The 13691-nt window shown below is 37.1% G+C and overlaps 1 protein-coding gene and 1 pseudogene across 1 annotated transcript in view; both read right to left on the bottom strand.

Annotated features, from left to right (window-relative positions):
* PIK3C2G (phosphatidylinositol-4-phosphate 3-kinase catalytic subunit type 2 gamma) overlaps positions 1-13691 on the bottom strand; it is a 377014-nt gene that overhangs the window by 262036 nt on the left and 101287 nt on the right. Inside the window, exons 11-12 of the mRNA XM_036065643.2 lie at positions 9701-9896; positions 4497-4619 (exon numbers count right to left, since the gene is read on the bottom strand). Coding sequence (XP_035921536.2) covers positions 4497-4619; positions 9701-9896 — 319 coding nt within the window. The remainder of the gene's footprint in view (positions 1-4496; positions 4620-9700; positions 9897-13691) is intronic.
* LOC118518683 (serine/threonine-protein phosphatase PGAM5, mitochondrial pseudogene) lies at positions 11545-13641 on the bottom strand (annotated as a pseudogene).

Below are 13691 nucleotides of genomic sequence, written 5' to 3'. Positions count from 1 at the left end.
TTCTCTCTTTACTTGTAATTGATTTTCTCTTCAGTTTTCATGTTTCTGTGCTAGAATGAAAGCTATAATTTCACTGTATTCCTCACCTAATCTAGAGTGTTCTTTTTCTCATTGAGTCTGGCTTCTTCATGTCTAACTTCACTTATTAGTGAGCTTTCACCTCAAGAATGACAAAAATTCAATAAGTTACAGTGGATAGTTACTGTCAATCTCCATTTTGTCATTTTTTATTAATAAGAATAAATTCTTCTAGGAAAGAATACATGCTCTCTGAATAGTTATTTATTCATTTCTTGAATACCTATGGATTTTTAAAGCCAGAATAATCTCACATTCACTGGAAAATCTTTTTTTTAAACTTCTACACAGCTATCGAAAAATCAAAGGAATGAACTTTTAGACCAAAAAAAGGAGAAAAACACTTAAAGGGACAAATCAGTAAGTGAAGTTGAATTGCTCCTTTTTATGCAAGCAGTTGGCATAGACTGCAAGTTTTAACCATATATTTACCTTACTCTACTGCTGAAAAAATGAATAAACACGAAAATTTTTCTGAAATTTTTTTCCTTCTATATGCGATAGTTTCCCTAAGACCAGAGTAAATTTCATAGTGAAAAATGGGAGATTTAATAAAATCACAATGTTTAGAACTCTCCTTTTAATACTGATATTTGACAACACAGCATTGTAAGGATTTTTGTGATGTTAAACAGGAAGCCATTTCAAGACTTTTAAACAGAATAATAACATAGCCTGACCTACATTTTAAAAGAAGTCACTTTAGCTACTGTGTGAGAAGGACTATAGAGGTGCAAGAGAAGTAGGGAGACCATTATATAGCGACTGTGGTAATTCAGGGGAGAGAGAATGAGGGCCTAGACCAAAGAAAGTGATGAGAAGTATTCTGAAGGGAGAGCCTGTAGGATTTCCTGGACATGGGATCTAAGAGAACGAGATTCAGGGTAAAGATGTGACCTGAACAACTGGCACTGAAAATGACAGTCCAGGGTGGCTATCCATGGATGGAACAAGTTTGGAATGTAAGCTTAAGAGTACTGTTTTAGACATGCTGAATGTGTAAGTGTGGAGTTTGTGACTGATGCCTGTGTTGGTGATATAATTTTTGGAGATTCTGACATATAGACGGCATTTAAAGCTATGTGATGATAAGAGAAAGCTAAAGGAGAAAGGTAAATACAACAGAAAAGAGGCATAAGTGCTAAGACCATGATCAGTCTGTGGAAAGAAAAGAAAATAGAGAAGGAATGTCCAGTACAGGAGGAGGAAAGCAAAAAGAATATGGGAGCCAAGAAGAGAGCATAGTTCAAGACGGAGAGTGAGATCAACAGTGCCAAATGCTCCTAAATAGATCATGTAAAATGAAGACTGAGAAACTAACATTAGATTAACTATGCAGGTCACTAGTGACTCTAATGGGCAATTTCAGTGAAACAGAGGAGATGAAAGCCTAATTGGAGTATATTTTAGAGCAGAGAAAAAAAAAAAAACTGAAGAAAGTGAATATATACAACTCTCTGGAAGGGTTTTGCACTAAAGCAGAGGGAAAAAAATGGGGTGGCTGCTGGTAAGAGAATGGAGTAGAACTTTTTTTTTTTTAATTTAAGATGAAAGAACTACTTATAGAATATTAATACTCTGCCAAGGATTTTATATGTTTTAAGAAATAGTATAGAAATCACAGTAAAAACATCAGCTTTGGAGTGAGAGTAGGTCTGAGCACTAGTTCTGCCATTTACTCATTGTGGGACCTGGGGCAAGTTAATTAAACTTTGTAACCTCAATATTCTGATCTTTAAAAAAGGGTGACAATACCCGTTTCATTTCTTTTTTTTTTTTTTTTTTTTTTTTTTAAAGATTTTATTTATTTATTTGAGAGAGAGAGAATGAGAGAGAGCACATGAGAGGGGGGAGGGTCAGAGGGAGAAGCAGACTCCCTGCAGAGCAGGGAGCCCGATGCGGGACTCGATCCATGGACTCCAGGATCATGACCTGAGCCGAAGGCAGTCGCTTAATCAACTGAGCCACCCAGGCGCCCCCCGTTTCATTTCTTTGTTGTTAAGATGAGATAATATATTTGGGGTATATTATCATGATTGAAATATGTAGTCAAAATCTATGTCATATATTATTAAATAACAAAGTTTCTGTCCTTAAGTGTACAGTCTAGTAATGAAATGTATAATCAATTATAGTGTAATAGATATATGTTAATAAAATATATAAAGAAGGCTACAGGCACCTAGAAAAATGGTAAATAACTATTTTTAATGGAAATGAAATAAAATGAAAATAATTCTAGGTTGAGGTCACTAACTCTATTGAGGGAAACAAAAAACTCACAGTAAAAATAACACATGTACAGTCTTGAAGGAACAGAAGAAAAATATATCAGTGTAGTTATTCCAACAGCACTAAGGATTTTCAATTTATTTGGGGACTTTTTTGGGGGGGATTTTTAAAAAACTGACTTTAGATTTAGTAGGGTTTTTTTATTGAATTAAATGATAGCACATATCTATCGGCTGAAAATTAATCTGATTTTTTGAAATAGCTAGGAGTAAGTTTTAATTAAGTCAGAAGAATAATTTTAGTCATTGAGCTGATTAATAATATTTTTAAAGAATCACTTGTTACATGAAATTCATTCATTTGCCCAAGAACAATTACTGAATTCTTACTCTATCTGATACTGCTTATGCTGTTATGGCCAGAATAAAAAATTTTAAAAAGAAAATAAAATGACAAAAACCACAAAAAAGATCTTTGTATCATTTGGCAAAAGCAAACAGAAATATAAGCAAACACATTCAGGAAGGGACCATAAGAGAGTAGATTGAGGTTCCCATCAACCAACAAAAGAAAAGTGGCCAATTATTTCTAATGATACAAAGAAGAGTTTACAGAGAAGGTGAAAGAGTGTCTTGAAAGATAATTAGGAGACGAACCATGAGAGACTATGGACTCTGAGAAACAAACTGAGGGTTAGCCTGGTGATGGGTATTAAGGAGGGCACGTTCTGCATGGAGCACTGGGTGTTATACGTAAACAATGAATCATGGAACACTACATCAAAAACTAATGATGTAATGTATGGTGATTAACATAACATAAAAAAAAAGATAATTAGGTGTTCCCAAGGTGGGCAGTAAAGACACTGTACTCTTGACAGATGGAGGACCCCTAGCAGAGGCATGACTTCTCAGTTTATAGTTAGGGTAAATAGATCAAATGCAGAATGACTGGGTACAGGGCCATAGAGTGGGGTTAACTTCAGAGATAAAGGTGCAGAGATAGGCAAGGGCCAAACCACTGGGAGCCTTGTGTGCTGTGCTAAAGGATTTGTATTTTACCTTATGAGAATTGGGGAACCACTGAAGAATTTCACAAGCAGAATTCATTCTGTGCAATAGAAGAGGACTTTGTAATTGAATATCAGGTCTTTGGTCAAGGGAATTAAGAGCCTAAGGGAAGATAAATGTTGTCATAGTCCTAGTAAAAGGAGGAATTGCTTTTGCATAGAAGGAACCATGGAGTACGTAAAAATTGAAGGCCACATGTCATGTCTCCATTGATTGTGGTAACACTAAGATTAGGATAAGTGGTGCTATCTAACACCATCCTCGGAGTCCCAGAAATTTCGGCACATATTTCTCAGTGAAAAAGGACAATATTGGGGAATCAAATCATCTTCCAAGAAAGCCAGATCTGGTAAAGGGGGGATGAGATGTAGGTTGGTTTTCTTCTATTTGAGGTGGGAAGAAAATTGTCAGTGCAGCATTGGAGACCCCAGAGAAATGACTGAAAGCTAATGGAGTAGTGTCATAGGAACAGCAAGAAAAAGTGGAAATAATCACGAAATAGCCATAGATAGGGCCTATGAATGTCCTGAGATTCTGAGTAAAGACTTGAGGTGGAGGGAAGGGGACAGAGGAGAGCAAGAAGGAATGAACTGTGTCAAGAAGGTACTTTTTTCCTTCTTCATTTAATAAGTGTCTCTAAAATGAGAAACTAGGAGTCAATCACCCAAAATTAGATGGTAGTTTGCACAGGCATAGATAATTATTATCAAAAAACTTGACTGTTTAAATAAATTTATAATTGGCTTTCATGGGAAAGTGAAGATTACATGTTTCTTCATTGTTATACCTGGAATCTACTGCCCCCAACCCCAAATAGAGGGTATCTCTTACATCCACAGTCTGTGAATGATTAATAATTCTGTTTTTTCCAATTTCCCTTTTTGATCAGTTTGGTAATGTGGATTGGACACTTGTCTAGATTTCTAAATGGACTTTTAATCTGTTGAACTGTATGGTCAGTTATCTATTAGTATGAGCATATCTATCACATCACTGAATCACATCAACTGGCAATATTTAAAAAAAAATCACACCTTCCACTTTAAAAAAAAGAGAAAAAAGAATCCTTGATCTTTATTAGGTAAATGATACTGCCAAAATAAAGATTAAACTTACATTTCATTCCAGTTGACCAAGAGAAAAAACAATTTTTTGACTGGAATATTTCTGTAGCTTCTCACTTGGCACAACTTCTTTCCAGCATATGTAAGCCAACAGGAAAAAGAAAATGCTTTATAGCTAAAAACAAAAATATTCAAAAAGCTGTAAACTATAAAGAAAGCAGTTTTCTATATGGGTCAATTATTTTTATAGTTAAAAGTCAAATGATAAAGTTATATCTGCTTGTGTAAAGCATGCTTTAAAAATAACTTTAAAAATTTATGTTGGGTGACATCTGCAAGATGGTACAACAGAAAGCCCCAGACTCTCCTTCCCCCATGGAAACACCAATTCAACAATACATGGATCAATTCCCTTTGAGAGAAATTCAGAAACAAGAAGCTCTTGCACTCCAGGCAAGCACAAACCAGTCACATAGAAATCAGTAGGAAAATTTGTGTCCTTTTCCAGAACTCCTTCCCTGGCAGAGTGCAGTGTGATCAGGAGGAAACTCCCAACTCTCAGCCTTTCCCTGGGGTGGGAAAGAGAAGACTGAACATATGTCTAGCATTCAGACTTTTTAAGGGGCTATCTAAGGGACTAGTTTCTGTCCTGCCTAAATCTAAATGCTGAATAGGAATGGGTGCCAGGTTGGGGGCCTCTGAGAACAAAGCCAATGGTTTGAACTAGCACAAATTCACTTGCCACTGTCCCATCTCAGTGCAAAATGAACAGGAAAAAAATCCCCAACTCATTGCAAAATGAACAGGAAAAACAAAACAAAACAAAACAAAAACCAACTTCTGGCTTCTCGGTGCAAAATGAACAGGAAAAAATCCCCAACTTCTGGCTTCTACCAAAGGAGAAAAAGAGCTGGAGTGTGTGTCCAATGTTCCAGCTTTTTGGGTGGCAGCCTGAAAGACTGGTTTCTGTCTTACCCAACTCATAGCATAGATGGGACCTGGCGTACTCTGGATGCCAGGGAAGAGCTGAGAACCCAAAACAGATGAGGGTAGGGCTCCTGGGTGTCTCGGTAGGTTAAGCATCTGCCTTCAGCTCAGGTCATGATCCCACTTCAGGCTGCTCAGTGGGGAGTCTGCTTCTCCTCTGCTCAGTGGAGAGTCTGCTTCTCCCTCTGCCCCTCTCCTGTTCATACTCCCTCTCTCTCTCAAATAAATAAGTAAAATCCTAAAATAAACAAACAAACAAAAACAGCTGGGGAGTTTACAGCAACACCAGGAAACTTGTAGTGCCATAGACAGACACTAGGGGGAGCAAGAAATTATGAGCGCCTGAAGAAAGAAGTAAGACTTCTCTAATTGGGAATTTACACACACAAATCCAAAGAGAAAAGGTTTGAAAGGCCCCAGAATCTCTAGTTGTGCTGATTGGTGACATTATTTCTCTGTATGAAACCAATCAATAAAGACTGTATTTTTTTCAAATGCACAGACTCCAGTACAAAGTAACAAGGCATACAAAGAAAGAGGGGAATATGGCCCAACAAAAGGAATAAAATATGAGACTGAGGACCTTCCCAACAAAAGGAATACAATAAATCTCCAGAAACCAACCTTAAATAAATCGAAGTATATGAATTACCTGACCAAAAACTCAAAATAATCATCATAAAAATGTTCAACAAGCTTGGGAAAATGATGCATGAACAAAATGAGATTATAAACAAAGAGACAAAAAATATTAAAAAGAACCACACAGAAATTTTGGAACTGAAGAATATAATGAGTGAATTGAAAAAAAAAAAATCACTAGAAAGTTTCAAGAGTAGACCTGATCAAGCAGAAGAAAGAATCAATGAACTCAAAGATAAGTCATTTGAAGTTATCCAATCAGAGGAACTAAAAGAAAGAAGAATGAAGAAGAGTAAAGAAAGCTTAGGGGACTTCTGGGACATCATCAACTAGACAAATACACACATTATGTGAGTCCAGGAGGAGAAGATAGAGAAAAAGAGGCAGAAAGCTTATCTAAAGAAATAATAGCTGAAAAGTTCTCAATTGTGTGTAAGGAAATTGACATCCAGATTCAAGAAACCCCACAAACCATACTAGGATGAGCCCAAAGAAGACCACACTAAAACACATTAAAATCAAATTATCAAAAGTCAAAAAGAAAGAATTTTGAAAGCAGCTAGAAAAAAGTGACCCACCAGATAAAAGAGAGATCTTATAAGTTCATCAGCAGATTGCTCAGCAGAACCCTTGCAGGCCAGAAGGGAGTGGGATGATATATTAAAAATTCTGAAAGACAAAATTGCTAATCAAGAATATTATATCTGGCAAAAGTGTCCTTCAAAAATAAAGGACAAAGAAATACTTTCCCAGATAAACAAAACCTGAGGAATGTCATCACCACAAGACCTGATTTACAAGAAAGGCTAAAGGTAGTCTTCAAATTTGAAATGAAAATATGCTAGCTAGATAGCAACACAAAAGCATACAAAAGCACAAAGGTCACTGGTAAAGGTAAATATGTAGACAAATACAGAATACAGTAAAATACTTTAGTAATTGTGCATGAACCACTCTTAACTCTGGTATAGAATGTAAAGGGCAAAGTATTAGAAAACTATAATCATAACAATATGTAAAACAAAATGATGTAATTTGTGGTATCAATAACATAAAGTGTGGTGAGGGGAGAAAAAAAGAGTAGAGCTTTTGTAAGTGACTGAAGCTGTTTTAAATGTAAGATGCTTTATATTAGGTCTATGGTCATTACAAAGAAAATGCCTACCTAGAGAAGATACACAAAAGAAAATAAAGGAATCAAAGTATGTCATTACGAATAATCAACAAAACACAAAAGAAGACAGCAAGAGAGGAAAAGAATAGAAAACAGTGGAAAAAAATGGCAATAGTTAAGTCCTTCCCTATCATTAGTTACCTTAAATGCAAATGGAGTAAATGCCATAATCAAAAGACATAGCATAGCTGAATGGATAAAAAAACAAGATCCAATTACATGCTGCCTACAAGAGACTCACTTTAGATTTAAGGACACATATAGGCTGAAAGTGAAAGGACAGAAGAAGATGCTCCATGCAAATGGCAATCAAAAGACAGTAGGGGTTGCCTTTCATACATAAGACATGATAGACCTTAAGTCAAAAAATGTCACAAGAGATAAAGATGGACATTATACAATGATAAAAAGGGTGAATTCGTCAAGAGGATATAACAATTGTAAATATATATGCACCCCAAATTGGAGCAAATATATTAAGCAAACATTGACAGAACTGGAGGAAGAAACAGACAGCAACACAATAATAGATTTCAATAGCCCACTTTTAATAATGGATACAACAACCAGACTGAACCTAATAGATAAATACAGAACATTCCATCCAATAACAGGAGAATACACATTCTTCTATAGAACACATGGAACATTCTCTAGCATAGATCATGTGTTAGGTCACAAAACAAGTTTTAACAAATTTGAAAAGACTGAAATCATACCATATGTATTTTCTGACCACAACGGGATAAAACTAGAAATCAATAGCAGAAAGAAAACTGGAAAATTAACAAATTTATAGAAATTAACACTTTTGAATAATCAATGGTCAAATAAGAAATCAAATGGTAAATTAGAAAATATATTGTTACAAATGAAAATGAACACACACCATACCAAAACTTATGAGATGCAGCAAAAGCAGTACTAAGAGAGAAGTTGATAACTATAAATTCCTATATTAGAAGTATAAAAAATAAACAACCTAACTTTATATTGAAGGAACTAGAAAAAGAGGAACAAACTAAGTCCAAAGTTAACTGAAGGAAGAAAATCATAAGTATTACATCAGAAATAAGTGAAGCAGAGAATAGAAAAAAAATAGAAAAAAATAAACAACACTGTCACACCATATATACATGCAGGCTTGTGCATATAGCTTTATCCATATTTATCTGGCTACATAGTTTTTCCACGTTAATTAAAATTAATAAGTATGTACTAATGGTTAAAATATTGTAAGAAACCATCAGAGTAGCAGTTTATTATATTATACATCAGGCCTTTATAAGAAAGAAAAGGCATAAAAGAATCATCCCATGGATTTAAAGAAATATGTGTATGTGTATAGTGTTTTTTACATACTCATCTCATAGATTGATTGATTGATTTTTAAAGATTTTATTTATTTACTTGACAGAGAGAGGGAGAGAGGATGCATGCATGCACAATGAGGGGGAGGGGCAGAGGGAGAGGGATAAGCAGATCCCATACTGAGCGGGGAGCCAGGCACAGGGCTGAATCCCAGGACCCTGAGATCATGACCTGAGCCAAAGGCAGACACTTAACCAACTGAACCACCCAGGGACCCCTCATCTCATGGATTTAAAGAATTATGTGTATGTGTACACAGGTAGATAGTGTTTTTTACATACAAAGGTAATTTTTTTCTTTCTAATTAACTTATAACTATTTGTACAGGTCAGTTACTTGCAAAAATACATACAGCAATTTTTTCTCTTTACTGAAATGGTTTCAGTTCTTCTTTGAGGTGTGAAATGGGTGGGTACAATAAATCCATTTATAAATTACTATTCTCTTATTAACTTAATTGATTTAATCCACATTCTCTTATAGATTTAATCTATAAGGAATTTAAAATAATGATTATAATATTAATCTAATTATGTTATTCAAAAAAATGCTACATAATAGAGCCAACCTAAAATCTAGCAACGCTCCATGCATAATTGTGGTTAATTTCCATTGTAACTCAAATAACTCTTGGCTAATTCCCACTTAATCAAGGTACTAATTTCATAAAATATCTACCACTCACAACTTGATAGGTATCAGAGTGATTCTTTTCTATTAAGTACTACTCCCTGTGTGTGTGCTCTCTCTCTGTTCTATTAATTAGCATTAGTCATTTAAACTCAAATGTTAAAAAAAAATTAGGGCAATCACTAAATAGGATGAGCATTCTCTGTTTCCCTAATGATATACTGACAATATGCAGCGATTTTTAATATGGAGAATGGGAAAAGACTTGAGGAAAAAGGAATGTGCATTTGGGAATGAAGTTTTTAAAAATGGTTTTAAGATAAATCTACACTGGTTAAATTTCAAAATTTTTACAAAATATTTGCTCCTGCAAATAAGAACAAGACAAATTATACTCTAATTAGAAGCCATGTAAAAATTAACATTTTTATGAAAAACTCACTACCACTCACCTGTGCACCCAAGTCTCTGGAATGTTGTGAACTGCATACACTGTGAAGCTAAGGTGGGAATGGAGTCCAGGATTTACATAGGAAATGTCATCAGGTACATTTAGAGGCTGGAAATCTGCATAAAAGCTGCAGCAATAGGCATTGATAAGCTGGTAGATGGACCTGGATAGTTCAGTTGTCACTTTCTCTATCAAGCCTAAGGGGAAAAAAAGGATAGAAATCAGGGTCATCTTTGAAGGGCCATATTTATTGTAAGCCATGAATTACAGCTTTGAAATATCTTATGATAAATTTTAAATAAAATGTAATTAAAATGACCATCCACCAACTGAAGCCAATTAGCCATCTGTGCCTCTATGCAGCCTGAATTAGCTGATAGTAGTGTAGATAATCAATAAGCTCTCATATCTTCAGTTGCAGAAATCTTGGAAGCGTGGCCTTTAATCATAAACCAAAGTTTTTGATTACTAATTTGGCATTCTATAATTTGCAATATTTTTTGTTCCAGTTTATTATTGTTTAGAATTAATTTTCAGACAAGGAACAGATTTTCTAAATGGCTTGTAAGTACTTCAAACAAATCCCATCTAAAAATTAATCATAATAAATTTGACAATGCTATGATGCTTACCATTAACTGAACACTAATCATATACATTGTGCTGCTGTAAAAAGAGAACAGTAATAGTACCTGGTTGGGATCTGAAATAAGCCTGAAATGAAAGACTTATGATGCTTACTAAATCTCTTCAAAATCAAAGCCTTAAGTTTTACTATTAGTTTTTTAAGAGGGGTTTATTGATTATTCCTAAAAGTAACTTGTCATGAAGGAAGAAAATGAAAAAAAAAAAAAAAAAAAAAAGGACTAAGTACAGGGGCTAATAGCTCCAAGTGTGTACTAAATGAAGGCGTACCAATATATCCTAGACCATAGGAAAAGACCTAATCACTGAACTTAAGGTAAACTTTCCTGGCTTTCGTTCTCCCAATAAATTCTCTTCCCTGGAAAAATTCCTACCTGAGAGGAAGGAAGAAAAGCCTGATGAAATGGACCAGGTAGTACAGGTTGTGAACTTTGAATCAAAATCAGGAAAGATGACGCCATTACAATGGAGAAGCTTATGAGGATGATGAACGTTACCCCACGGGTGGAGTTCAGTGTCAGACTTCTTAGTGGGGCCGGTGAATAATTCTCACCACTGACATTTTGTATGCATTAATATGCATATACTTTAATATGCTCACTTGTGATTGTTTTTAATATTCCACTAGAGTAGTGTTTCAAAAGTTAAATGAGTAAACTCAAATATAAAAGCTCAATCATTATTATTTTTTAAGCCGGATCAGGAATATCTTCGACAAATATTTAAGCGATAAAAGGGTTTAGGAAATGAAAAGACAGTATGAAGTGAAGTTGTGAATGGAAGCTCTGGTGCCCTCCGCGGAGTCCCTCATGCCTGACGGGCTTGGCTGAAGGAGTCTCCGGAGGGTTCGCACAGCTAGCTGTGGTCATGGTCAAAGACCCCTCGGTGTGAATCTGTCCATCGTCCTCACACAACATCTGTCAGCCTTCGACCAATCCCCAAAACAGGCTCCTTAAATCCTACAGGTTCGTTCTGGTAGACAAGCGAAGGCAGAAAACCCTGAGAAAGAAATCAGGCTGGTCTGATCTGAATGCTATCCCTTCCCATCCTAGGCCAGAAAAACATGCGGAAATGCCGCATTTTAGATATTTCTACTTTTCCGCCGCTTCGTCCTGGAGAAATGACATGGAACCGCAGCTCAGCCTGTGGTGGGGGGAAGACGGAGAAGGAATCTGCGGTTCTTTAGTGGCACCCACTGAACTAGGCACAGGGCGGAGGAGAGCGGGCGATCTTGTCAGGAGGCCTGAACCCTGTGTCCCCGAGGGTCGGAGCGCTACCTGGCCACTGGGCGGGACCACCAAGTGGGTAATGCCGCGGCTGCCGAGGGAGAGGCGGAGCCAGCCCTGTGGAGGAAGTGTGGCGCCAGACACACCAGGTTGCGAAAGACCGCATGGCCTCAGAACTGTTCTGCTGCCTGGCGTCTGCTGCGTGGATGCAGTTTGGGAGGACACTTCCCTTCGGGCTCTGCCTTCGTAATACCCTCCGTTTCTGGCTTCCACTGAGACTTGGGCAGGTTCCACTCCGTAGGCTAGAGGGGGGCTCCTTCCCTCAGCAAGTCTGTGCTGACTTTGCAGACTCCTGGCACGTGTTTGCTGATGATGTCAGTGGTTTCTATTACGTGAGTCATGGAGGAATGCTCGATTTTATTAAGCTTCAACGCCAAGCTTGCAAGTCGGACACCAGTTAGCTCAGCCCGTTTGCCACCTAGGGGAGTCGGTAGTGAAATCCTTTTGCGAGGAGGCATCCATGCGGTATTGGGAGTACCTGATGAGGAAGACGGGCTGCATGGTCTTGCTTTTGTAGTGCTCCAGCCTGGGACCCCAGTTCTTCTCCAGACTCGAGGTTCTGCTTCCACACGCTGACCAGGACGTTGCTCTCATCTGTCCCAGATGGGGTCCCAGACACCCCAGTGGCACACGGCCCCGCCCACGGTGGCGGCGGCTTGGCGCACTTCTGCGCCTGAGCGGGGCGCGCCCACAACTCAGAGAAGAGCGCTGTGACCAAACCCCAGGCCGCTGAGGAGTCATCGAGAGAACGAGTAAGCACATCGTTAGAAAATTCGTTCTTAAAAAAATGACTGTGATTTGATGTGATCTGATGTGATTTGATGCACGCCAAGTCAAGTCACACAATAGTGCTGTTGTTTTTTTCAAACACATGCACTTCCTCATCAAGTTGTTTCTGAAGCATAAATTGCTTGTAGTTTCTAGTTGTTTTGCAAAGAAAATTAATACAAAGAGCCAGCTTTTTCCTCCATTAGTCTGCAGTGTTCCAATACCAGACAATTTGGCTACTCAAAAAAACAGGCTATTTTCAGCATGGAACTTCTTCCCACATCCTGCCCCTCAGTAGGTCTGTCCATAATTAAATTTGTTGTTGTTGTTGTTGTTGTTGAACACATGCTATTATTCACTTAGTTATTCATAAATTTGTACAAAATTTATAAGATGGCCAAATTTTTACTTAAAATGGTGTCCTTTGTTGAAACAGTCTGAGGGGACAAGCAGCCTGAAAGAGCTCTAATTAAAATTCTCTGGGAAATCAGCAGTAGCAATTAATAAAACAGAAGAGTAAAGCAGCATAGGACTCATCAAACTCTGGAGGCCAACCAACAGAGATTCTCCTGACCAACAGAGGCAGGGAATTACAAATTTATAGAAACATGTTTCCCAGGTCCCCACATTGTGCTGTTGGTACTCTGAAGCAGGGAAGTAACAAACTTCTTGTTAATTCCGCAATCTTGTGCAAATGAATACACATCTAAAATAAATCATAAAGTTGGTTCAGAGATCTTATTAATTCAAGCCCCAGCATGTATTTTGGGAAATCTTAATTATTTGGATAATTACTCAAAAACTACTCTTGATTTCTTGCGCAGAAATACAGTTCTTGGTTATAATTTGCTTTTTTGAGGTAATATAGAGATGTGTGCTTATGCATTATGCTTTACTATCAGAATTCTGGATGAAGAGTACATTTCAGATATCCTCAGAAATGTACTAGGGACACAAGATACTGGGCTTGGTGGTGAAATATGGAGTAATAATGTTTATCACACCTGATTTTACTCTGAGAAAAGAGTTATAGTATCATAAAATTGAGAAACAGTGGCAATATGTATTTGATTAAAATAAATTAGAATCTGTGATGATTTAGCATTGAATATAAACCTTTGGGAACATTCCTACATAGTTTTGTGGGATCTTATATCTCAACCCCTGAGGAATATGGGATGAGGGCATTTTATTCAGAGGTCCAATTCCGTATAAGCATACCTCCAGCTTGTTGACTCCTCATTCTATCACTTGGACTCTGTTAGTGATATTTTTAGGGGGTGTCTATCTTTT

Source organism: Halichoerus grypus, chromosome 6 (assembly GCF_964656455.1).
Source record: "Halichoerus grypus chromosome 6, mHalGry1.hap1.1, whole genome shotgun sequence".
In the NCBI taxonomy this organism is placed as follows: Eukaryota; Metazoa; Chordata; class Mammalia; order Carnivora; family Phocidae; genus Halichoerus; species Halichoerus grypus.
The sequence above is the reverse complement of the archived record's forward strand: the minus strand, read 5'-3'. Positions and strand labels throughout refer to the sequence as shown.